Genomic DNA, 27,743 nt, shown 5'->3' with positions numbered 1-27,743 from the left:
GATACCTCAGTCCCATTCGTGTTTCAACAATAAAGCAGTTATGTTTGCATGGCTGTGTTTCGGTTTGAAGGGTGGGATATGACAGTGAATTTACTGGGTACAGAGGAATAACACCTCAGTCCTCAGGAATGGCAACGCATGGGGGGTAATTTGATAACACGCAGCTAATTTGACAATTGGCTGACTAAAAGTTGACCCGTTTTTGAGAGTCAATGCTATATATATATATATATATATATATATATATATATATATATATATATATATATATATATATATATATATATATAATCTCATAAATTGTTTACATTACAAGTCTACAAAAATAACACTTCTTATTACAATCGTGTGGTAAGGATGCGTCGTCATTATAACGACTTGCTGCTCGACCACAAATCCATTGACATATTCGATACAAAATATTTGATATTTAGAAAGAACTTGTTTTCTATTTTGTAATAGATAAATAGATAAACACTTTATTTGAGCCATTTATGACACACGTAAATTAACAAATGAGTTTATACAATCAGATTATTTACATTTTTTCAAATATAAAACAAAAGATAAAGTATGGAGATATATTTTCACCAAGTGTGTCGCAGTAATATGATTGAAAATATGTTTTTTTTTTATATATATAGTTTTATATTTTATATATTTATATAACATTTTATGTATTTTCTTTATTTTATGTGTTTGCTTTTCATGAATTACTCAAGGTGTGCACATAATGTAATTGAATTATAACCTAGCCGAATCACAAATGTAACTATTATTTGAATTTTTTATGGTTGTGCTCTGTTTTATGTGCCAATAAAACAAACTAAAAAAATCTAAGATTTAACAGTACAACCCTGTACTTGTTAATAAAGATTTTTTACATTGCATCGTTTTTTTTTATTTTACTTACATATTATTAATGTTACAGACGTCAACTGGGGCTCGACGACTCAGGCGCAGACGTACAAGACGGCACTGACCGGAGTGTATCACCTTAACAGGGTCACCGAGCACGTGAAAAATTATAGGTATGTAAAGAAAGAAAGAAAGAAAGAAAAAGCTTTATTGTCAACCATTTGCATTATAAGACGACAATATTAAATTTTTACAATTAGTTGTAAAAGTGGTCAGCACTCAGTGTTTTTTTTTAATGGATGATAATGGAATGGTAACCCCACCCGCGCTATCGGTATACACCGGCGGGGCACCAGTGAAGGATGATAGGTGAGGATGAAGCAGGTCAGTTAGCCCATCATGACGAATTCAACAAGAATTGTTCACGATGGTTTCCAAGGGGAACTACGTGGACCTAATAAGGTATATTGCTAGCAATGGAGCTGTCATTGCTAACAATCCCTTTCCCCCATAGCACTCAGTGTTGAGCCATGGTAGTTTATTTACTGCCACAGCGTTGTTATTCTGCACGAGCCACACGGTAATTTGAATGGCTCAATGACAGGTATATTTTGTATTAATGCATGATTAATGTAATGGTAACCCCGCCTGCGCTAACAGTATACGCTGGCGGGGCACCAGTGAGGGATGATAGGTGAATAATGAAAAAAGGAGGTCAGTCAGCCCGTCCTTATGAATACACCTGGAATTCAGCACGATGGTTTCCACGAGGAACCGCGTGCAGATCGACCTGACAGTGTATATTGCTAGCAATGGGACTGGTAGCCCGCATTACTAACGATCCCTTCTTCCCTGACAGGTATATTAGATATTAGTTTTCCAGTAAGTAATATAGAAGAGAAGAATCCGTAATGAATATAGATATTCGACTGGTTTGGGCGATATTGCAATGGGTACTCATTAATGTCCAGAAGAACTCAATATATGGATATCGGATATAGATTTTTTTATACAACTTAGAATGGCCAACAAGTTGACGACCCACCTGATGGAAAGTGGTAACCGTCGCCTATAGACATGAGCAGTACCATGGACATAACAGAGTATACTGTTGTGCCCTGTTAGTTTACTGCTATATCCCACCCTTCAAACCGAAACACAGCCATGCAAACACAACTGCTTCACGGTTGAAACACGAATGGAACAGAGGTGCACAAGCAATCGACTTTTGCACAAAATTTCTCTCTGGTAATATTACCTATCTTTAGTTTCAAGCGTAGAGTTATTCGTATACAGGCCACAGATCCTGGTGCTGTCTGGCTTCCCGGCGGAGAGGCCGATTCTGACCGACTTCTCGTACCTGCTCACAAAGGGCCTATCGCTGATGCTGTGTGGACATGTGCTGCAGGTAATAACAATATTACACTATGACATATTTTAGATTATATAGATTTTATGCAACTTAGAACGACAAACAAGCTGCCGGCCCACCTGATGGAAAGTGGTAACCGTCGTCTATAGACATGAGCAGTACCATGGACATAACAGAGTATACTGTTTCGCCCATGATACCCCCATACGTTGCCATTCCTGAGGACTCAGGTGTTTCTTTTTTGATGGGTGAAAATGGTATGGTAACCCCGCCTGCGCTAACGGGATACGCTGGCGGAGCACCAGTGAAGGGTGATAGATGAGAATGAAAACAGGCCAGTTGGCCCATCATGATGAATTCATCAGGAATTAACCATGATAGTTTCCAGGGAGAACCGCGAGGAGGTCGACCAGGTTGGGCATATTGCTAGCAATAGGATTCTCAGTCTCCATTACTAACAATCCCTTTCCCCCCAAGAGGACGCAGCTGTTATTCCTCTGTACCTTGTAAATTTATTTTTTATTTATTTCGAATTAGGCGCACCAACGGTATACATATTATACATAAATTAAATGACATTTTTTGTGTAGCATGCTGATATGCATACCTATAGCAGGTGTTAGTTGGTGAATCGGTTTAGTAAATTAGTTGCACCGAAAAGAGGAAACTCTTAAATGAAAAGAGAAAGCAGGTGTACACAACTTTGACTACAGATTACATGCATATAAATATAAATAATTTAATAAATTAAATTTATAATATATTACGAGTATTTAATTAATAAAATATAATAAATTTAATTCACTGTCATATCTCACCCTTCAAACCGAAACATAGCCATGCAAACACAACTGTTTCACGGTAGAAACACGAATAGGAAAGAGGTGCCCAAGCAAACGACTTTTATACAAAGTCTCCCTCTGGTAAACTAATTCTGGTAACTGTTTGCCATTTCTAGTTTAATATAATAAAAAATATTGTACTATCAGGGCCAAGTGAGCCACCGCGCGCGCGAAGCTCTCACCAACCGCGCCTACCACTGGTTCGTCAAGCGGAAGATGAAGGCATTCTACACTGTAGTTGACGACAGCGGCTTCAAAGATGGCGCCAGTGCGCTTATACAGGTATTATTCATAATCATAATATCTTTTATATAATATCATTGAAAATACTTGTATTTTTTTTAATGTAATATTACTAGTGATCTGCCCCGGCTTCGCACGGGTGCAATGCTGATAATAAATAGCGCCGGCGGTCCCCCATTACATTGTGACATCACATTAGAAACCTCTAAAATTATCAGTGTTCCTCTACTGTATTATGCATGTATTGTACATATAAACCTACCTCTTATTTCACAGTATCTACTAAAAATACCTATATATATATATATATATATATATATATATATATATATATATAACTAAATATATAAAAACATAGAATAACTAACATATAAGTAACTTAACTGTTTTCATACATATTGAGGGTGATTGCTCCATCTATGTACGTTTAGTCCATAATGACAAAAGACGTGATTTATGCACGCAGGCGAGTGGTCTCGGCAAGCTGAAGCCTAACATCCTGATGATGGGCTTCAAGGAGGATTGGCAGAGCTGCGATCGGTCCGAGGTCGTCGACTACGTAGAGGTCATGCAGTGAGTGTTGCCTTATTAAATACATGTTTTGCTAACTTTTACGGCTGACTTCGTCCACGTGACAGAGATTATGTGTTTGCCCGCGATAAAAAATCTATGTACTTCTCCATCCCAAATAGTAGGTATGTGTGAAATGTCGTGGCAGTTGGTTACGCTGTTAGAACACCAAGAGGTAAACAAATAAATAGTAAAACCTTAAATTATTGAGATACAGTGTCTTTTGTTTCCATAGAAATGCTTCGAGAGAAACGAGTCAACTTTTTCATACAATTTTGCCTGATAAATAGTCATGAGTGATTCCTTCATAACTTCTATATTTATTTTGTCTTATAAATACTGCATCTTTCTAACGCGTAAACACCTATTTTATTTATTAAATAATACGTCAAGGTACAAAAAAAAGATTGATGAATGTGGAAGAAGCGAAAGAGGTTTGTTTGAATCGAAGCATTTGGCGTTCCATTGTTTCTGCTGCCTGCCCTAATGGGAGACAGGCGCGACAGATATGTATGTATGTACGTCAAGGTACATTTTATGCGTAAATATATAGAATACTGAACAAAAAACGACTCAGATAATTTGACAATTAGCTGAAAAAAACTACCAGTTTTCGAGGCTCGATGCTCTATCTATATAATTAAGGAGCCAAACAAATTTACTATCATATTATATATCATTAGTTATAGGAAACGGATTTTTTTTTTATAAAGCTTATAGTAAACAGAAGTCTATATAAGTCTAAGACAACGTTTACTTGATATCTCTAATCGCCCAGTTGATATTTTGGAAATGTCAAACGAAATTGTACCTAATAAATATTTACAGCATTTTTTTAATTTACTTTATTTGTTAAATTTGGCACCGATACTCGTAGCATTGCAATTAAACGGCCCGGAGCAAGAGGGTTAAAATCGATTCGAGTCCATTTTTTAATTGTTCCCCCTTAACTATCAAATTGCCCCCCTGTGGGGCGTGGGCCCCACGTTGGGAAACACCGCCCTATATTGTATAATGCGAATAAAGTATACTCATTAATTCATCCTCTATTTTAAACTCGCACGGCCGTCCACGCAGCAAGGCGCTGGATATGCACATGGCCCTGAGCGTGCTGCGGGTGGAGGGCGGCCAGTCCGCCGGCGCCGCGCTGGACGGCGACCTCCAGGAGTACCTGCAGCACCTGGCGCATCTCGCGCCCCTCGACCGGCTGGACAGGGAGCGTGAGTAACCACCATACCACACGCTAATTCAAACATCTCTTTATTCGAACTTAGTAACATCAAATAAGAAGACGGGAAAGGAAGGGATGGCCTATTCTATGCAAGGACTACACGTCGAAGTTAGAAACATTGGACAATTTTCAATGTTTCTAACTATTTAATAATTAAATATTGTGTCCTATAAAAAATAGGCTACGGTAACCACTTACCATCAGGTGGGCCGTATGTATGTTTGCCATCTCAGTGGTATAAAAAAATTTACTTCAATTGTGACAAAGTTTAATTATTTATAATTAAATTATTTAATTTAATTTGTTTTAAAAATTGTACTACTCAACGGATTTTGATAAAATTTCTATGGGAATCCAATCCAATCTTCTATCCATATCCTTACACGTAAAAAATAATAATATTCCAAATCGGCTTAGAAGTAACGAAGTTATGAGGTACCAACCGTGAAAAAAAGAATTACAACCGAATTGCGAACCTTCTTCTGTTTGAAGTCCGTTGATAAGTTCTCTACTAGCGAATTAAAACCAATATTTGAATTTGATTTGTTTCAACAATGAATATAAATTTTTGAAACATACATAAAGGGTTCGGGAAGTGGATGATTTTATTTTATTGGTGAAATAAATTAAGGGGATATAATTCATGTTCAAAATTAAAGGACAAAATGGTTAAAAAATAAATTTGACAGCTATGTTTTTTTTTTCTGCAACGGACATTAAAAAGGTATCCAGACACGATCAACTTAAAGTGAATTCGTTCTTTTATATAATTTTTGGGCATTCAATGTTATGATGGAAATTTCCACCATTATGCAAAGATGGGTTAATTTGATAAACGATCTAAAGTTTGTAAAGAGAGTTTTGGCGTTACTTTACTTGATTTATATGTTTGTTTATTTGTGTAATGGGTGCTTCAGGTGGGAGTGAGACGTCTAATCATAATTATTTGTATCTTACAATGTTATTGTTTTATGACTAACTAAGCCTTCATGTACATCTAAAACACTGTGTGCTTTCTAATTAATCCGTCAGTCAATATCAAAAGTTTTTATAGTATTTTAAATTAATTTTAAAGAAAGAAAGAAAAAAAAAAAATTTTAATTTTTAATTTAATCATCATCATATCAGACTTTAACTGTCCAAACATAAGCCCTCTTGGGGGGGGAGGGGTTGCTAGTAGTTGCAATGCTTTGCAGGCGGGTTGGCAACCGCAGTTAGGCTTTGGAGATGTTTTAAGAGGGACTCTGCTGTCAATCCCTCGCCCTCTTAGTCGGCTCTTACGACACCCACGGGATAGGAAGGTGTGGCCTATTCTATGCCGGGATCATACGGGAATTTAAATAAATTTAATTCATAGACTAGGATTAAAAATATTATATTTGTATGTTTCGTAAAAAGTTTTTCAGTTTTATGAATACTAAATTATGTATTGGTTTACTTTGTGCTGGAAACTATAGGGTGATAAGAGACATTAAAATGCCTTTAAACGAGTATGTAACGAAATAAATTGTGATAATTTTTTCATAGAAAACAAGGATAGAAATATAAGAAATAATTTTTACTCTTTCGCTCTACGGAAAGCTGACAATTTCTTGTCGGTTTGTATACATACTGTCATAAAAAAATATTAATCTATTTAACAACATCCTCTATAGTTGATGGACAGACCAAAATAGTAACTCTTTCTATTGTGTAACCATTAATTTCATGAACGCACAAAGAATATTTACAATATAAAATAGGACTTATGATATATAATTATAAAGATCATTTTTAAATGAACGTTTTGATATTGACTGTGTGTGTGTATTTATGTCGTGTTGCCGATACACCGACACGCCGTCCATCATATGCTTGTGCGCAGGTTCTATGGGAGACAACCACAAGGAATCTAAGTCTACGGAGAGCTTGAACACACAGTCAGTTGGTATGTCGCTTGTTTTTTTTTATTATTGGGAAAAAATTGAATTTATTTTAACCTTTTTTTTTATTTAATGAGGCCAATAGTAAATGTAACACAAGAATATAGAAATAGGTTTTTATTCAAATTTGGCCAGATGTGCCATCCATCACTTTAATCACGTACTGGTAAATAGATCGTTGTCTAGCATCTCTTTCTAGCGGCGTCTTCGATTGGAGTGTAAGCGAGATGGCAAATAACTGGAAAGGTCATATGAATTCCAATTTACTGGCTTCAATTTTGTGTTCACATTCAGATGTCTAAATTTTAAGCTTTTGTCTTTATTTAACTGTAATAAATGTAATAAATTCCACACGTGTAACTTTGTATTTATTAATACAGTTTGTTGGTGGTGGGTTTATTCATCATCATCATCATCATCATATCAGCTGTAATCTGTCCTCAAATACAAATAGCTTTATTTTGTTTGAAAAATGGTATAAAAGATGGTATATAATATTTAAATATTGTTCACATTTTTCACCAGAATCTGGCGTACAAAATTTATTTAATTGTGCCACCATACTATGCTAATACTATTTTACTTATATCGTCATATTATATATAAATGGCAATATATTTACGTATTAATAATAAATTATACAGATTACAAATTACAATTTACATTAATTGAGTCACATATTTAAGCTTTAAAACATTCAAAATATTCATTAACCGAGTAAAAACATTTTTCTACCAGCCATCTTTTTAGTTTCTTTTTAAATATCAAGGGTAGTGTTTTTATTTCGTCCGTTGATTTATTATAAATGCTTATTGTCATACAGTAGGCATTTCTGCTATACAAAGTTGTAGTTTACTGAACCTCTACTAAACATAGGCCTCCCCCATATACTGCCATAAAGAACAACTTCGAGTCATCCGAATTTTGATGGTTTTATTAATGTTAATTAATTATCTTAAGCAATGTAATACAATAATACTATTTATGGTAATAGACAAAATGACTACCATAGGGAGACTTTGTACGAAAGTCGATTGTTTGGGTACCTCTGTCTTGAACATCTGGCGTGAATTTACTGGGTACAGAGGAATAACATCTGAGTCCTCAGGAATGGCAACGCATGGCGGGTATGATGGGCGGAATAGTATACTCTGTTATGTCCGTGGTACTGCTCATGTCTATAGGCGACGGTTACCACTTTCCATCAGGTGGGCCGTCAGCTTGTTTGCCATTCTAAGTTGTATAAAAAAAGAACAATAATAGTTTCTAGAGAGCGCGCTTGGATGCCGACTTGATAGATTCTATTATACAACTTAGAATGGCAAACAAGCTGACGGCCCACCTGATGGAAAGCGGTAACCGTCGCCTATAGACATGAGCAATACCGTGGACATAACAGAGTGTACTGTTTCGCCCATGATACCCTTCATGCGTTGCCATTCCTGAGGACTGAGGTGTTATTTCTCTGTACCCAGTAAATTCACGCCATATCCGACCCTTCAAACTGAAACACAGCCATGCAACTGCTTCACGGTTGAAACACGAATAGGACAGAGGTACCCAAGCAATCGACTTTTGTACAAAGTTTCCCTCTGGTGTATTTGGTACTATTCCGGCAAATGATAATTTGCCCAATACTTTTGTCCAATATTACAAGTAAGTACTAGTACAAGGTTTTCAATACATATATACATACATTAAGTATGTACTTGTCTCGTGTGTGTATAAGACTGATTGTGGAATTATGTATATACAGGTAGCAGTCTATCCGACGTGTCTATGGGTTCGCCTGAGCTGCGTCGCGCGGGCGTGTCCGACGACCCGGCCGCGCTGTCCGCCGCCAAAGAGTCGGACAAGAAGTCCGAACACAAGGAGAGGTAATGTTTTATGAGAATTTAACTTATGTGTTAGTTATTTAAGTCGAATCTTGCAAGCTGATTAGAATCAGTTTCTGCTATATAATTTTGCTGACTAGTTAATTCAAAATGGCCGCCGTCACAAAATGGCAGATGGCATTTATTTTGTCAATCATGTTAATATGTTAATTGGTAGCTAGTTTTATTATATTTAGCGTTTTATTATTAAAATTAGCTTTAATTCTGTTCATTTTTCGAATATATCCAGTGGTATATATTATTTAATAGTGACTTTTGGCTTCGCTTAAGTGGAATGGTAAAAAATATATTGGTACATTATAAAAAAATACAGCTATATTATTTGCTGATAATGTAGCTTTCTATTGGTTTAAAGGATTTTTTTTTTAATTGGTTAAGTATTTATTGTGTTTATCCATTACAAACACAAAAATCAAAACTTTCCCTTTTCAATATTAGTTTTGAGTAAATTTTATTCCATTTTCACTTATCAAAGAAAAAAAATAATATGGCGAGTGTCGTTTGTGGGCAGCAAGGGTCTGGGCAACGCGGTGAGGCGCGCGTTCGGCGCGGGCGCAGCGCGGCGCGCGTCCTCGTTCACGTCCGTGGAGCAGTTCACGCGGCGCCGCGCCGGCACCGTCGACGTCTGGTGGCTCTACGACGACGGAGGTGCGGCCCTGCATGCACACGCACGCACGCACGCACGCACGCACACGCACACGCACACACACACACACACACACACGCACACGCACACGCACACGCACGCACGCACGCACACACGCACACACACTCACACACTCACACACACACGCACACACGCACACGCACAATTATGCGTTACAAATAGTTACAAGTGATTCCTTTGTAACTTCCATTTTATATTATTTATTCATTAGTACACATATCGTCATAGTCGTAGAATAGTGACGGATCTTTATATGTAACATTCGTCAGATTCGTCAGTATTCTACGACTACGACGATATGTGTCCATGGCGGACTTAATGCTAAAAGCATTCTCTCCCAGTCAACCATAGGGAAGTGTCAGAATACTCGAATGCGGTACTAATAATTATTGATATACATACATACTAAAATTACATATATAAACGAATAAATATATATAAATGTAGGTCCGAGGAGCCAGAAATAAAAGTCTTCCTTTACAAGCGATTTAACCTTTATAAAATTGCAAAACCAAATTTTAGAAATAATTCGTAGGAGCACACACACGGTCGTTCATTTGTCGTCCATCTTAATCTTTCTCTCCCACCCGTTCCTCTCTTCACTCCACATCAGTCTCTTTTCATTTCCTCATATTCCAATCTATGCATACAACATTCACTATTAACATACGTTCCGTTTCATACCAATCCCACGTTAATAACAAATATACTTACACATACATAAAACATTCTATATTATACAAGAAATTAAGAATAATATAAAGTACTTACTGCTCGGATAAAGTAAAAAAGTGAGCGTTAACGTAACTTCTATATTTATTTTATCTCGTAATTTCTGCATCTTCTTAATGCTACTTATTTTATTTGTTAAGTAATACGTCAATGTACATTTTAAATATAGATGTACATATATAATACTGATTAAAAAAAAACTAATCAGCTAATTCGACAATTAGCTGACAGAAAGTTGAGCCGTTTTTAATACTCGAATGAATGAATGAATGAATGAATTATTATTTACTAAATTTTGGTGATTATAAGTACCAGTAGCAGATCTTAAAATTAATCGATTCTCTATCTACATAATCTAAGGTCCACACATACATTTATATTATTTAGTGCTTTATATTATTTCCAAATTCGTGTACAATATAGTATATGTTATATATGTGTAAATATATTTGTTATTTATATATATTTATTCGTTTATATATGTAATTTTAGTATGTATGTATATCAATAATTACTAGTACCGCATTCGAGTATTCTGTCACTTCCCTATGGTTGACTGGGAGAGAATGCTTTTAGCATTAAGTCCGCCATGTACACATATATGTACTAATGAATAAATAAATAAAAAATAAAAATACATTTTTATACATATACGAGTAATAGGCTGACGGTCCATCTGATGGAAAGTGGTAACCGTCGCCTATAGACATGAGCAGTACCATGGACATGACAGAGTATACTGTGTCATCCATTATGACATTATTATTGTCCCTCTATGAGTTATCAATATTTACATTTATTTAATTTAAAACTTTAGAGTTGCACGATTTCTAGTTTACTAGCTTTCATCCGACGGGGAAATTGTCCCATTCGTGTTTCTACCGTGAAGCAGTTGTGTTTGCATGGCTGTGTTTCGGTTTGAAGCGTGGGATATGGCGTGAATTTACTGGATACAGAGGAATAACACCTGAGTCCTCAGGAATGGCAACGCATGGGGGGTATCATGGGCGAAACAGTATACTCTGTTATGTCCATGGTACTGCTCATGTCTATAGGCGACGGTTGCCACTTTCCATAAGGTGAGCCGTCAGCTTGTTTGCCATTTTAAGTTGTATAAAAAAAAATTAAGCCCGAAAATTCGAAATTTCGTTTAATGGTAAACCAGGTCTGACGCTCCTGCTGCCGTACATCCTGTCGACGCGGCGCGCGTGGTCGACGTCGCCGCTGCGCGTGTTCACGCTCGCCAACAAGAACACCGAGTTGGAAATTGAGGAGAGGAAGTGAGTTTACCCATTTTTTTTTATACCACTGAGGTGGAAATGAAGCATACGGCCCGCCTAATGGTAAGTTGTTACCGTAACCTATGAACACCTGCAATACCAGAGGTATTACGCGCGCGTTGCCCACCCTGAAGAAACCTCTTTACCCCCCTTTTGAAGAACCCCATGCTGTAGTCTCTTGGGAAAACCTCGGCAGGGAGCTCATTCCATAACCTGAGTGTTCGTGGGAGGAAACATCTCTGAAATCGCGTTGTACGCGCCCATTGAAGCTGTGTATGAGGTATGAGGGTGAACTCCCTGTCGATGGCGAGTCGATCCCATTTGTTATTGAGAGTTCATAGCTTTAGCTTACAGTAGTATAGTTACGTCGCAACTGTTAGTTAATTTTCAATAACAATTGGTGAATTTTATTTATTTATTTATTTTATTTTATACTTTATTGTACACACTAATCTATCTATACTTATAATAAATCTGTAGTGAGGTCAATTCTGTACATGAAATATATTTCCAAAATAACTATCAGGCGGTGATTAGTGATCGATACTGATGCCAAAAATGCAATCAGTAAAATTTTTATCTGTCTGTCTGTATGTTCGTTATAGAAACAAAAACTACTCGACGGATTTTATCGAAACTTGGTACAATTATTCTCCATACTCCTGAGCAGGTTATAGTATGTAAGAGAAATGTGTCTGTTACATTAAAACCACTGAACCGTGAGGAAGGACATAGGCTACTTATTTTACGAAAAACGACGGAAACGTATTAATTTGCGCGCATTACTACTTTTGACTGGTTAAGAGTTTTGTGTGTGTGTATATATATATATATATATATATATATATATATATATATATATATATATATATATATATATACACCGGCGGGGTACCAGTGAAGGATGATAGATGAGGATGAAGCAGATAAGTTAGCCCATCGTGACGAATTCAACAAGAATTGTTCACGATGGTTACCAAGGGGAACCACGTGGAGGTCGATCTAATAGGGCATATTGCTAATGAGGTTGTTAAACGTTGTTGTGCGTGCCGCACTACCGGCACAAAATATCTACAAATATCTATGGTTATCCAGTATGGCGTCTCTCCTATCCAAGTTCCGCATCGACTACTCAGCGCTGAAAATGGTGCCCGACATCACGAAGCGGCCGCGTGACTCCACACTCGCCTACTTCGACAAACTGATCGCGCCGTTCAGGTCTGAGGACAGCAGTGACAACAGTAAGTATACTTTATTCTAATCCTCAGGTTTCCTTCATCTTATAACCTCGGATTCTTCAAACGTAGCGTGGAAAAGCACTTAGTGATCTGGCATGGTGTTGACCGTTGAGACTAGAACATTCTCTTTTCGGTTGGCCCTATTCATGGAGCATGTCGTCTCTTTGTTCACACAGGGTGGTGTGTTCACATGTCGTGCCATAATAAAAAAGCCGGCCAAATGCGAGTCGGACTCGCACAACAAGGGTTCTGTACAAAATTGTAAACTTTAATTTTTTTTGTAAAGAACAACAAATTTATGGTTTTCGCATTTTTTTCTTTACTTTTGTTACATGACATTGCTTCTGGACAAATTTCATTATTCTAGGTGTACGGGAAGTACCCCATAGGTTTTGATTCCCTTTGCGAATGTCAAAACATGCGACATAAATGGAACATAAACGGCCGTGTCTTTTGACTGCGTCGATTTAGAAGCTTGATTTTTTCACTGCTTTAAGAGACTGCAGACCTGAGTATATGATATTAATTTTCACTCGATACCTCCACGCGTTCTTAAAAAAAAAAAAAACGGTTTTGACAGATAGACAGACGGATTGGCGGAGTGATCCTATAAGAGTTCCATTTTTTCCTTTGGGAGGTGCGGAACCCTAAAAATATTGAGCCTTGTAAGGTGTTTCTACCTAGTCTAAAGTTTCTGTACATGGGTGGTTGGTTTCATAAAAAAAAAATTGTGCAGCCGGCATCACGGAAGCGGACCTGGTGGCGGCGCGCGAGCGCACGCACCGGCACCTGCGGCTGCGCGAGCTGATCGCGGCGCAGTCGGGCGGCGCGCGGCTGGTGTGCGTGACGCTGCCCATGCCGCGCCGCCGCGCCGTCGTGCCGCCGCCGCTCTACGTCGCCTGGCTGCACGCCATCGCCACCGCCGCCGACCGCGTGCTGCTCGTGCGCGGCAACCACGCCGCCGTCCTCACCTTCTACTCTTAGCTCCAAGTGGCACGAGTACCCGCCGGCTCGTATCCGGCTCCAAGGGTTATATGTATTCTATTACAGATTCTAAACACTACATATATGTTTTACATTCCATCTTCTAGCGAGACTCGGACTTGTGCAGTTGATCGTGTCCGGCTCGAAGGACTATGTGCACGATCTATTCTGGTACAAAACTACAGTACTACATTTCAAGTCCCAGCGAGACTGGGTTTTGTCAATTTAGTTGTATCCGGTTCGAAGGACTATACTCGATTCATGTCACACTTTCCGACTCGAAGGACCATACCTACCTTATATTGTTTAATCACTAGCGAGACCTCACTCGCTTATTTATATCCGGCTCGAAGGCCGAATTTATTACAAAGTCTTGTTAAATGAATCATCAGTATTGTTACGACTTTAATTAAGCATTACACGCTGATAACTTCTTTTTATTATTATAAATACAAACTGTACCCGTGTAATTTTACGCAGAATTGAGAAAAATCTCATAGTAATATGTTAATTAAGAAAGTTAAAGCAAGTCATACTAAGACCTAGTTCGGGAATTGTTTATCTTAAACAGCCAGCCAACCTAGACGAGTAGTTCAAACGGTTCTATCGAGAGAATCGATACGGTTAGCGCCCGCATGGGAAAGAATAAGGATCGGATATTACCATCTCATATTACCCGCATCGGATATTACCATCTCATTTTCAATCGACTTTAAAGAAAAGAGTTTCTCAATTCGGTTGTATATATTTTAATACCGGTTTTTATTATGTTTGTTACCTCATAACTCCGTCATTTATAAACCGATTTGGAAAATTCTTTTGTTTTTTAAAAGGATATAGTTACAGATTGACCCTATAGAATTTTTATCAAAATCGGTACAGTAGTTTAGTTTTTAAATCTGGTTTTGCTACATTTGAAGTCTGTATTTTTGTGGAAGTAAATCTACTTGTATCGCACGGGTTTGCTTAGCAGTAACTACTATATTATCAATACATATATATTACCACTTGGATAGGAAACTAACATTAGAACTATTTCATACTTCGACTTGAGACAAATATTTCGTCTCATATATAAATTAAACAAGTTACCATGGCAACGTGCCCGTGACATATATAGCGTCTATAGGTTACCGTAACCCCGTTTACCATCAGACGGGCCGTATGTTTGTTCATTACTATATTAGTATAAAAAAAAACTTTTAACAGTAGACTTTTGGGGTCCATTCTGAGGCGCTGTTTTTCCAAACCTATCTCTATAATAAAAAATTCAATTTAATTTCACAGATTTTTTTATTGTAAGGACTAATTTTTTAATAGATCTAAGTCGATTGCTTGGGTACCTCTGTCCCATTCGTGTTTTTACCGTGAAACAGTTGTGTTTGCATGGCTGTGTTTCGGTTTGAAGGGTGGGATATGGCGTGAATTTACAGGGTACACAGGAATAACACCTGAGTCCTCAGGAATGGCAAAGCATGGGGGGTATCACGGGCGTAACAGTATACTCTGTTATGTCCTTGGTACTGCTCAGGTGGGCCGTTAGCTTGTTTGCCATTCTAAGTTGTATAAAAAAAAAGTCAAAATTATTGTAATCATAGTTTATGACGATTCGAAAGATAAGTTTAGAATAATGGCACATCACAATCTTATCCAATGCCAGGTTCAAAATAAACCTGTAAAAATGTATATTTAAAAAATATTTTTTTATAATCTTTACACTTGGACAATATGAAGACTGTACAAGATATAAATGTACCTACAATATTATATAAGATACAATATGTATTTTTTACACGTATTTTACAATAAATTTAAACACATAAATTTTTATTAAATCCAATGTAATATCGAATTTTTGATATGATAGACAATTTATTTACATTACTTACAGCACACAAATTACAATGAAATAAAAAAAAAAAAAAAAAACATACACGTAATACACAGCAAAAGAGACAAAAGAATAAAAATAAAAAAAGCACAAATAAAAAAAAAATACAAAAACAAAATACATAATCTAACAATCTCCTCTGTTACCATTCCTTCACGCGTGTGCCATAGTAACACAAAATGGTGACAGCTCAGTTTATTGCTTTGCCCTTAAAAGAGCAATGATATGTCTTTTCGAGAAATTTATATCGTTTAGATATATAATTTATGTCGTTTTAGTATTTATTATATAATCTAGTACTATTTTTAATATGAATTTATACTGTTTTATATATTATTAAATAATAATTAATTTCATAATTACTGACACACATATTTTTAAAAGATCTTTTTTTTTTACCATAGTATAAGAACTTGGAATGATATTTTTTTTTTTATTAAACTTTATGACAAGGTATTAGATATATTTTCGACTAATCATAGATTATATATAGATAGAGCGTCTCCATACAAACTTATTTTGAGAGAAGCGGCTCAACTTTTCCATACAATTTTGCTTATGAGTGACTCCTTTATAATGTCTATATTTATTTTGTCCGTCCCGGCGTCGCACGGGTGGACATTTTTAACATTTCCCTTCACTGCTCTGCTCCTATTGATCGTAGCGTGATGAAAAGTATACTATAACCTGCCCAGGAGTATGAAGAATAATTGTACCAAGTTTCGTTAAAATCCGTCTAGTAGTTTTTGTTTCTATAACGAACATACAGACAGATAGACAAAAATTTTACTGATTGCATTTTTGGCATCAGTATCGATCACTAATCACCCTCTGATAGTTATTTTGGAAATATATTTCATGTACAGAATTGACCTCTCTACAGATTTATTATAAGTATAGATTATAATTTTTGCATCCTTTTAATGCGTAAACACTCATTTTATTTATTAAATAATCAAATATAGATACGTCAAAATACATTGTGTGCGTAAATATATATATAAAACGAGTCAGCTAATTTGACAATTGGCTGACAAAAAGTTGATCCGTTTTTGTGTCTCGATGCTCTGTCTATATAGTCTAAGCGACTTTTATATTATACATATTACAGATTTGAAGAGAATGACAAATATGTAATAGAACAAACTGACGGTACTGACGAATATTACATATATAGATCCGTCAGTATTCTACCACTATGACGATGTAATAGAAATCATGAGTCATTAAAATTTCATAGATTCACTTGAATTTTTCTAGTAGTAGCTTTTGAATTGTGCATCGCGAAAAGAAATACAAGAATATTAATTGGTGACAATGTACGTTAATTGTAATAACGGTAGGTATAATTTCGTTTGAAGACACGTGATTTTTGATATGTATGTATGTAGTTTATTGCAAAAGAACTTAGTGAGAAAAGTGAGCAAGTTTCATTGAAATTTTACATAGAAACATCTCTTTAAATGAAATTAGTAACGAATCGAAATAATAATTCAATTAAACGATTTTTTATTTGCATTACTATTTCTTTTTTTTTTAATAATAAAGTACTTTATTTTCTCCGCAATACCAGTAGTGAATCTATTATATCTAATGTAAGTTATTACAAGAGATTTATTTTCGAAGATTACATAAGTAACTATTGGATATTTATTTATTTAAACTTTATTGGACAATAAAATATGGTACCAAATGTAGACTTAATGCTATAGGCATTCTCTACCAGTCAACCTTTAGGAAGTGGAGAAATACGTAGAGATAGTGCTTAAACAAAAAAATTATATTTTAATATAATATAGCAAATAACATTCATAAAATAAACATACATATTAATATAGTATGTGGAAAAAGCAGCCAGCTTTCCAGCATACTGATACCTAAATATAAAACTGCATTGTAAACTATATATATATATATATATATATATATATATATATATATATATATATATATATATATAATATATATGGATATATGATTTAATATACAATGGCGACTTATCCCATTATCTCTTACAGTCAATATATATATATATATATATATATATATATATATATAATAACCGTACAATTAAAGATAAACTAAATAATAGCCAGTAAAACATTGAATATATAATACAATAAAAACAGCTGTATACACCTACATATGTAAAGTTTTCATTAAGTTCTCTTGAAATGGACTATATATTTTTATTTTTTATTTAACAAAATTCAATTTTTTTGTACGCAATAGTGGTACTTAGTTCTATTCTTATTTTCTTTGTACTCTTACCATGTGATAAATTTTTCATATTCTATTTTTTTTTTGAGAAATTTAAATGTTAAACACAGTGTCAAAATGTAAAAAGAACTTTATTATGTATGCCTGTATGTTTAATATCACGAAACATTCCGCCAATGTGCCGCAAGTACAAAGTCATCTACTTATTGACCGAGCAAGTACATAAGTGTGACGATTACTAAGAAAATTTTAGTTTTAAATTATTTATGTATTAATATTAATGTTTTTTTTTTAATAAATATTTTAAATACACACTCGGGATTTGACGTGGTGTAAAAGCTTTTACAGGTGAATAGTACCTACATACCTGCTTCTTTATTGGCGACGTTTCGACGTGGACCGCACCGCGTCGTGGTCACGACAGGACTGAAGTAAGCGGTATTTTTGTCTGGCAGCTCGCGCAGTTTATTCAGCTACCCTAACATTGTCATTATTATTATCTAGAGCAGGGGTTTCCAAACTTATTTTGTGTACTGCCCACTTTGAGAATAAACTTTCAAGAAAAGAGCGTATTCCTTTTTAAAAGGCCGGCAGCACACCTGCAATGCCGCTGGTGTTGTGGGTGATCATGGGCGGCGGTAGTCACTTACCATCAGGTGAGCCGCATGCTCGTTTGCACCGTGTTGTAAAAAAAAAATTATAGTGAAAAAAAAGAATAGTGACAATGTGAACGAATGCAAACGAATACGCCGGTCACTTCAGTCCCGTCGTGACCACGACGCGGTGCAATCCACGTCGAAACGTCGCCAATAAAGAAGCAGGTATGTAGGCACTATTTACTTGTAAAGGCTTTTACATCGCGTTAACTCCCGATTGTGTATTTAAAATATGTGTAAACAATGCGAGTTTAAAATTTACTGTAATATTTAATATTGCATAGGAAGCGTGTTTTGTGTGTGTTTTATCTATGTATATTCGTATATTTTATTCGTATATTCTAAGTAATTTAGAAATTATATATATATATATATATATATATATTATAGAAACATAAATTCTAACGTGACGATAGAACAATATATCATAATCCGTGCCTTTATACATCTTTCTAATATATTTTGATAGAATTTTCACATTTGACATGAGTTAAAATGACATCTTTTAAGATTTTACTGCCTTAAAACTGAACTGATTTTGTCAAAGAAAACTATGGACGTTTTATACCTATTGAATAATTAACAAAATAACTTACTCCACTCACATCCTGTTTTACGATGGCTACTTAATGAGATTTTTCTTTTAAAATTAATATAAAAAAATATACATTCAGCCGAGAATTGGTGATTTTAACGCATTTTTTAATTAATTTTAGTTCGGAATTCATATCATATTTATTCAAATACACTTGTTTACAAGCAGTGTTAAGTCGTTGTTTATTTTTTAATCTATCGCAATTCACAGTAGACAATACACATATATAGGGGGAAAGGGATTGTTAGTAATGGAGATAGAGAATCCCATTGCTAGCAATATACCCAACCAGGTCGACCTCCTCGCGGTTCTCCCTGGAAACTATCATGGTTAATTCCTGATGAATTCATCATGATGGGCTAACTGGCCTGTTTTCATTCTCATCTATCACCCTTCACTGGTACTCCGCCAGCGTATCCCGTTAGCGCAGGCGGGGTTACCATACCATTTTCACCCATAAAAAAAAAATACACATATATATCGCGACAGAGACAAATATCGGGTTCAAAAAGTTGTTATCTGTTGAGAAGAGCCCATAATACCTTGGTATACCTTTTTTTTTAATTAATCTATCAACTACTAGCGATCCGCCCCGGCTTCGCACGGGCGCACATTACATTACGTCACATTAGAAACCTTTAAAATTATCAGTGTTTTTCTACAATATTATGTATATATTATACATATAAACCTTCTTCTTGAATCACTATATTTATTAAAAAAAAACCGCATCTAAATCCGTTGCGTAGTTTTAAAGATCTAAGCATACATATGGACAGACAGAAAACGGGAAGCGACTTTGTTTTATACTATGTAGTGACAGTTTATTAAAATGTTTTTATAAATAACAAAAACAAACGGCCGATTTCTAAAATTCATCTCCGAACGTATTTATAAAAGAATTAGTTTCATTTTATTTCGGAACACTTTTGGGTGTTACTTTTGTATGGGACATATTATATGAATCTAGGATCATTTTTGTATCTATGTTTTGTACAGTTGGTAGTATTTTTTTTTTTTTATAATTACATAGTGCTGTTACGACATACGTATAGGCTCTAATAAGACATCGGCTGAATATAAATCGATTGTACGCCATGAATTAATCGATCGATCCTTAAATGTAACTCTAGTACCAAGTAGTAACAATGAATCTCAATTAGAATCCCACGGTTACAATATCTTTTAAATTATATGTATAAAATGTATATATTAAATATATATATTTTGTTTAATGTATAACAATAGAGTGGTAACTCTGCCTGCGCTAATAGTATACGCTGGCGGGGCACCAGTGAAAGATGATAGGTGACGATGAAAGCAGGTCAGTTAGCCCATCGTGACGAATTCCACTAGAATTAACCACGACGGTTTCCAGGGGAAACCACGTAGAGGTCGACCTGATAGGGTATATTGCTGACCTCATTACTAACAATCCCTTTCCCCCTATACGGGACAGTTAGAGTCCATGTTTTTTAACGATTCGTACAAATCGATTTTACGATATTTAAAGATGTAATCGATTATAAAAATTAAAGATAATATGTTGAGAATGATAAGTATGCCGTTTTATTTTATTTATTTACACTTTACTGCACCATTTATAAAATAGTAAATACATTTAACTGTAATAAGAAATGATACAAAAGGCGGCTTTATCGCTAAGCAATCTTTTTTCAGACAACCTTTGGGTAGAGGACATTGAGAAAAAGACAAAGAGTAGGTGGCGCACTATTATATATAAACAAATATATATACATATATATATTTATTAAGTAATAGTAAATTATTTTTGTTACAAGGTCTCATTTTAATATCGAATTATAAAATGACAAATCAATAACGGGTAAAATGTTTATAATATTACTTACAAAGCGATATTTTTAATATGTTTAATATTTAAGCCCCTTATTCGGAAAACTTTAACCTCTCATAGATTTGTTTTAGCTATTATAAGTGGGTAATATATAGCAATATCTATATATTTTAGTTACAATATATTTATATATTGAACCAATAAAGGATACATTGAATATCAGTTATCCAATATAAAATATCAAAATCAAGAACATCAACGGTATTAATACAAATATCAGATCGGTATGAGCGATACTGATATAGGATATGACTTTTTACCCGTTATAAATCTTATGAGGAAGTCGATATATAGATATTACAGTGCTACTGGTATTACCCATGCCTATTAGCTATTGAAACGATTTGTACTTTCGCGCCAATTTTTCAATTTAAAAGGCAGTGCCAAGACACTAATAGTTAAAACAAGTTTGCAGGACATTTTAGTCTTTATGAATAAGGGCATAAGTGTTTATTTGATTTAGTTATACAATAAATTATTAATTTGAATATGGAACTTTCTTTTTTTATCTACGATTGTGTGATATTGTTTTTTATTTATGTATTTCCACAAATTTATTAATACTAATTATAATTTTTAATTTACGAACGTTGTACCTATTTGACATCACGTTTTAGTTTGTTTTTTAATTTTAAATGTTGGTACTATTGTACAGAGTGCAAAATGAGTTGTGATTGTGAATAAATGATTGACACAAAATACTTTTTGTTGTTTTAATTTCAACCTAATTCTCTGAATTTTTTGAATTTTTTTTGAGACTTTATTAAATGTGTAAGTATATATTTCAGTTTTATTACATTACTTCATAAAAAAAAAAAATCATACATTTAACGTGACGAACCCGCCGTTGACATTTGGATTATTTTAGTTTGTTAACGATGTTTTTTATCATCGGAGAACAATGGTGGGACAAGACCTAAATTGGATATGAGCAAGGTTCTTTTTGCGCGAGGCCCTTTGCAAAAAGAGGTTTTAAATATGGAAGTGTAAAATTAATAAAAAATCTGCGGGGCTCAAGGTCGCTCTAATCCACAAGATGTAGGCGGTAGCCCACGTCCGCCCGCACTTTATATACTTCGAAGCACATACTTAATACCCTACTATCACCACTAGTACAGATAATATATGCTATAGTAGCTAGTATATATATATATATATATATATATATATATATATATATATATATATATATATATATATATATATATATATATATATATATATATATATAGTAGCACAAAAGCGGGGCACCAGTGAAGGATGATAGGTGAGGATGAAGCAGATCAGTTAGCCCATCGTGAACGAATTGAATTTAACAAGAATTGTTCACGATGGTTACCAGGGGGAACAACGTGGAGGTCGATCTAATAGGGCATATTGCTAATGAGGTTGTTAAACTCTATTGCTAACAATACTTTTCCCTCCAGTAACTAGTAAAGTAATATCAAGATAAAGAAAAGAAAAAACAGTATAAAGAATTGAGTCCTTATACTGTGATGGTACTATTAGGTACTATTATAAATGTGAAGTCTGTGATGAGAATGGATACATGTGTGTTAATCTTTCATGTAAAAAGTACTAAACAGTTTCAAAGGGGGAGTAAAGAGGTTTCTTCAGGGTCGGCAACGCACGCGTAATACCTCTGGTATTGCAGGTGTTCATAGGCTACGGTAACCACTTACGATCAGGTGGGCCGTACGCTTGTTTGCCACCTCAGTGGTATAAAAAAAATTTAAACTATTAAAAATTTGCTATATGGGTAGGTTATGTGCTAAGTTTATATATTGGATATTTAATACATACAGCTTTTTTTATGCAACTTAGAATGGCAAACAAGCTGATGGCCCACCCGATGGAAAGTGGTAACCGTCGCCTATAGAAATGAGCAGTACCATGGACATAACAGAGTATTACTTTAGTATGTATGTATAGTACCGCATTCGAGTATTCTGACACTTCCCTACGGTTGACTGGGACAGAATGCTTTTGGCATTAAGTCCGCCATGTACACATATTGGTGATGATTATTATTATGAAGGTGATGTTAAAGAAATCCTTCAGATACCCTACGACTGCTCTATATAAGTCCAACGTTCTGAGTGTGCGACAACTACATCCTTAGGGTGTCCTTATAATGACCGCTCCACAATTAACAGTCCGCATTATCCCAGGCTGCTGGAAAAAATAAACCCTTCTGTACACCAAACCTGTGTGAAGTCCTACTTCGCTTCCCGTTTACCACTATTCATGTTTCCCTATGTTTATAATATAATATTAAAAAAATGTAAAATTATCCGATGTGAAGTTAAAAATACGTAATTGCCTGCAATCTCTAACATTATGTGCATACAGAGATAATGATCTGATAAGACCTGTTTTCTAAAATATTTATTGAAATGCAAGCACACAACACACACGCACACGTACACGCACACGCACACGCGCACGCTTGCACGCACGCTCGACACACACACACACACACACACACACACACACGCACGCACGCGCACACACACACACACACACACACACACAGACACACACAGCCATACACACACGCACACACACAGACACACACACAACTACACACACAAACTATTACAAATTATTATATATATTTATATTAAAATTATATTTATCCATATTAGTTAATAGGTTCCCCAGATACAGGCTCGACCCATATGCGTACCGTTGTTAATCAATTATGTAATCTACTGTTTGAAATAAACATTATTATTATTATTATTTGTACTAATGAATAAATAAATAAATTAATATTTGCCACACAACCATAGCAAGTAGCAACCGTAATAATTTATTTATTTGAATAAATTATTAGGATTGGTTAACAGTAGCGTTAGATCTGGTATGTCACCGACAATGATGCGGCTCCACGGTTTTGGGCGTGACGTGACGGGCGTGACGGCGAGACGGCGCCGGCGTGACAACATCAGATGAAAGTTTGATATTTGACAAATTAATGGTAACGGATGGTCACAGAGCTAGTCTACTCACTACCTAATGCAACTTTATTCATTAACCTTTTGTATTAAAAAAATTCAGCCAATCATAGTTACGCCACAAAAAATAAAGACAAATTGGAGTTGCTAAGAACACGACTCACAAAAACTATGAAACAAGGCATATATCTAAAAATAAAAATGTATAATAAATTACCCAATACAGCAACGCAATTGCCTAGAAATGAATTTAAAAATAAAATAAAGATATATTTTGAAAAACATCCTTTTTACAACGTGACCGAATACCTAAATGCCAATATTAAATTATACCATTATTAGCTGACTCGACAAACATTGTTTTACCATATACATTATTTCTAGAACTATACATAAATATTAATCGTACTACAATCATTATATTCGATTGTCATCTTGTAACCTTTTTTCGGAATATAAAAATCGCGATTAAAAACAGGAGTTGATCGCAAAAGCGTGAAAATTTGAAGCTGTATGTATGTTTTAATGCTTAGTTATAATAAAATAAAAAATGACAAAAAAATAAAAAAAAAAGTTTAGGGGTAGGTCATCTTTATGGTTGAGGGGTATGAAAAATAGATGTTGGCCGATTCTCAGACCTACCCGATATGCACACAAAATTTCATAAAAATTGGTAAAGCTGTTTCGTAGGAGTTTGGTAACAAACACCGCGACACGAGAATTTTATATATTAGATTATTAATTTATGTTTAACTGCAAGAAGTGTGACAATTCCAATTTTATAAATTGAAGTCATCATTATTGGTATATAGCCACCATTATATTGACATGTATTAACTAATTTATAATGTTAACTGTAATTCATTTGTAATGTTATTTTTATTCTATAATTTTTTTTATACCACTGAGGTGACAAACAAGCATACGGCCCACCTGATGGTAAGCGGTTACCGTAGACTATAAACGCCTGCAATACCAGAGGCATTACGCGCGCGTTGCAGACCCTGAAGAAACCTCTTTACCCCCCTTTTGAAGAACTCCATGCTGTAGTCTCTTGTAGAGGAAAACCTCGGCAGGGAGCTCATTCCATAACCTGAGTGTTCGTGGGAGGAAACATCTCTGAAACCGCGTTGTACGTTGTTATAATTTAAATGTTATTGTTATTATTTATTTTATTAATTTCGAGTTTAGAGAGCATTTTTTATAGTTACTTGTATAGTAAGTAGATTTTTTAAAGGATTTTAATGGAATGGTGACCCCGCCTGCGCTAACGATATACGCTGGCGAAGCACCAGTGAGGGATGATAGGTGAAATTGAAAAGGCAGGTCAATTAGCACATCGTGATGAATACATCTGGAATTCAGCACGATGGTTTCCGGGGGGAACCGCGTGGAGGTCGACCTGATTGGGTATATTGCTAGCTATGGGACTGGTAGCCCGCATCACTTACAACCCCTTATCCTTAGAAAGTAGATTGGTTGACGGTAAAATGTTTGATGATGACCAATTTAACGATGGATGATTTTAAGGCTTTATTGTTGATTGATAATTGATTATATTAACTATAATTAGGTAATTATATTTAATATATAATTAAGTATCTAACAGCTTCATCAAATTATTATATATTTATTAATTTATTTATTTATTCATTAGTACATATATGTGTATATGGCGGACTTAATGCTAAAAGCATTCTCTCCCAGTCAACCGTAGGGAAGTGTCAGAATACTCGTATGTGATACTACTTATTGTGATTTTATTGCTGGGTTCAGATAGATAGATAGATACTCTTTATTGTTTCCTCCAAAAGATTACAATAGTAAACTTATTATAAATATAAACAATTACAAGAAATAATCACAATGAGAAAACAATGGGCGACCTTATCGCTAAGAGCGATCTCTTCCAGGCAACCTTTGGATGGAGAGGAGTAATTATAAAAATTTGGTTTCAGGTTATTGTTATCCGCTGAAGAATCCCCAAGAATATCAGTAGTGATTCTTTTCAAAGTTTTTAGGCTTAATTAGTATTGAGAATTATTTAAGCCTATGTATTTATTGTTTAATAATTGCAGTGTGGTCCCGGTATAGAATGGGCCACTCCTTCCTTACCCATGGGTGTTGTACAAAGCGAATAAGGGAACTTAATGGTCGAGTGATTTTTTTAATGGGTGATAATGGAATGGTAATCCCGCCTGCGTTATAGATATACACCAGGGGGGGATGATAGGTGACGACGAAAGCAGGTCAGTGACGAATTCCACTAGAATTAACCACGATGGTTTCCAGGGAGAACCGCGTGGAGATCGATCTGACAGGGTGTATTGCTAGCATTAAGTCAGACCCCATTACCAACAATCCCTTTCCCTCCTGGTCGAGGGATTGGCAGCAGCGTCCGTCTTAAAACATCACCAAAACCAAAACCCCAAAACCCCTTTTATAGGGGAGACCTATGTCCAGCAGTGGACATTTAACAACTGATGTTATGTGACTGTTTAATATTTATTATAAAAATACACAATCTGTTATACCAGTCTTCACAAGCAGCACTCGTTCACGAGTATGACGGATGAAAAGAGCGATGGCATTGTATAGGCAATTTTCATAACCATTTAAGATCTGCTTGCTGAAAGCTAATTATTTTCCACCAACTTGCATAGACAAGACAAGCAAGCAACAGATTGCCACCGCTTGAATCCAGCGAAGAGCACGCTTTCTTGCAACACCCCAACATGGCTGCACGCATTAATTTATTGGCAAACACACCGTATTTATGCGATTTGTACGTTTTCTAACATTGCTACGATTGTAATTTGTAATGCAACTGTCCGAATGCGACTGGCGTTGACCAGTTCTATGGTGGACTGTGGCCACTGGTCGTTTACTCTGTGAGTCTCAGTAAGACCGCGCGCGTCTCGTCGAACGCACGAGTCGATTTCTCTCTCTCCATCGGCTACGAAATATTACGCGTCAAAATACGCCCCATTTATCGAAGTGAATTAACTTTTTTTGTGCTAAACTGAGTGACAGTGTTGTGTTGTTTGTTATTGGTGCATTGACACGGATCTAAGAGCCCAATTTAGAGGTAAAAAGATGTGCTTTTTCAATAATTTATTTTCAAATTATTATTGCGTAAAAAGATACGTTTTTGTTTTTTTTTTTTTTTTGCTCGACTAGGTAGGCAATTAGGGGCATTGTTGTTTGTACTATTAAAATGTGTTATTGTATTTTTTTTTTTACAGAGTAACATTATAAAATATGCTACTACTGTTTAAATTTTACTGTCTAATCAAAATATAATATGTTTATTTTTATTTTATTAAGTATTGTAGTTGTTCTTGTTTATTTTTGGGATATCATAAATTAGATAGGTTACTATTATGTACCAAGTAGTGGCTACTTGGACTAAATTAAATGATTGCTGCAGGTACTGGTCGTAGCTGTATTTTAGGAGTGGCTCTATCTGTTACTTTATGCTGTGGATAGAGCGGTGAGTTGTGAGTAGGTGTTAGATTTGAACCTATGACCCCGGCACTGAATGTTGTGTACAACGCCAGCCTCTTTAATAACAGATAGGTAGTTTGAATATGAATGTTGAATTTAGATGTTGCATACAATTATAATTATTGTCTATATTATTAAAAAAAAATCTAATATATAAAATTGTCGTGTCGCGGTGTTTGTTACCAAACTCCTCCGAAACGGCTT

At 35.2% G+C, this 27,743-nt stretch overlaps 2 protein-coding genes across 6 annotated transcripts in view; both read left to right on the top strand.

The window, feature by feature from the left end:
- LOC113522110 (bumetanide-sensitive sodium-(potassium)-chloride cotransporter-like) overlaps positions 1–17,640 on the top strand; it is a 58,644-nt gene extending 41,004 nt beyond the window's left edge. The window contains exons 14-24 of one of the 2 annotated variants that reach the window (XM_052896299.1): positions 932–1,031; positions 2,155–2,266; positions 3,220–3,354; positions 3,782–3,888; positions 4,963–5,105; positions 6,981–7,043; positions 8,795–8,915; positions 9,445–9,581; positions 11,498–11,612; positions 12,708–12,853; positions 13,587–17,640. In XM_052896299.1, coding sequence (XP_052752259.1) covers positions 932–1,031; positions 2,155–2,266; positions 3,220–3,354; positions 3,782–3,888; positions 4,963–5,105; positions 6,981–7,043; positions 8,795–8,915; positions 9,445–9,581; positions 11,498–11,612; positions 12,708–12,853; positions 13,587–13,834 — 1,427 coding nt within the window. In that variant the 3' untranslated portion in view covers positions 13,835–17,640. The remainder of the gene's footprint in view (positions 1–931; positions 1,032–2,154; positions 2,267–3,219; positions 3,355–3,781; positions 3,889–4,962; positions 5,106–6,980; positions 7,044–8,794; positions 8,916–9,444; positions 9,582–11,497; positions 11,613–12,707; positions 12,854–13,586) is intronic. The other variant, XM_052896300.1, reaches the window with a different exon arrangement.
- Positions 17,641–26,910: 9,270 nt separating this feature from the next.
- The window catches only part of LOC113509436 (receptor-type tyrosine-protein phosphatase zeta-like), a 107,623-nt gene continuing 106,790 nt past the window's right edge, over positions 26,911–27,743 (top strand). For all 4 annotated transcript variants that reach the window (XM_052896260.1, XM_052896261.1, XM_052896256.1 and 1 more), the window contains exon 1: positions 26,911–27,120. The gene's annotated coding sequence lies outside the window, so the exon portion shown is untranslated. The remainder of the gene's footprint in view (positions 27,121–27,743) is intronic.

Source organism: Galleria mellonella, unplaced genomic scaffold (assembly GCF_026898425.1).
Source record: "Galleria mellonella isolate WM207_F2 unplaced genomic scaffold, CSIRO_AGI_GalMel_v1 utg32, whole genome shotgun sequence".
NCBI lineage: Eukaryota > Metazoa > Arthropoda > Insecta > Lepidoptera > Pyralidae > Galleria > Galleria mellonella.
The sequence above is the reverse complement of the archived record's forward strand: the minus strand, read 5'-3'. Positions and strand labels throughout refer to the sequence as shown.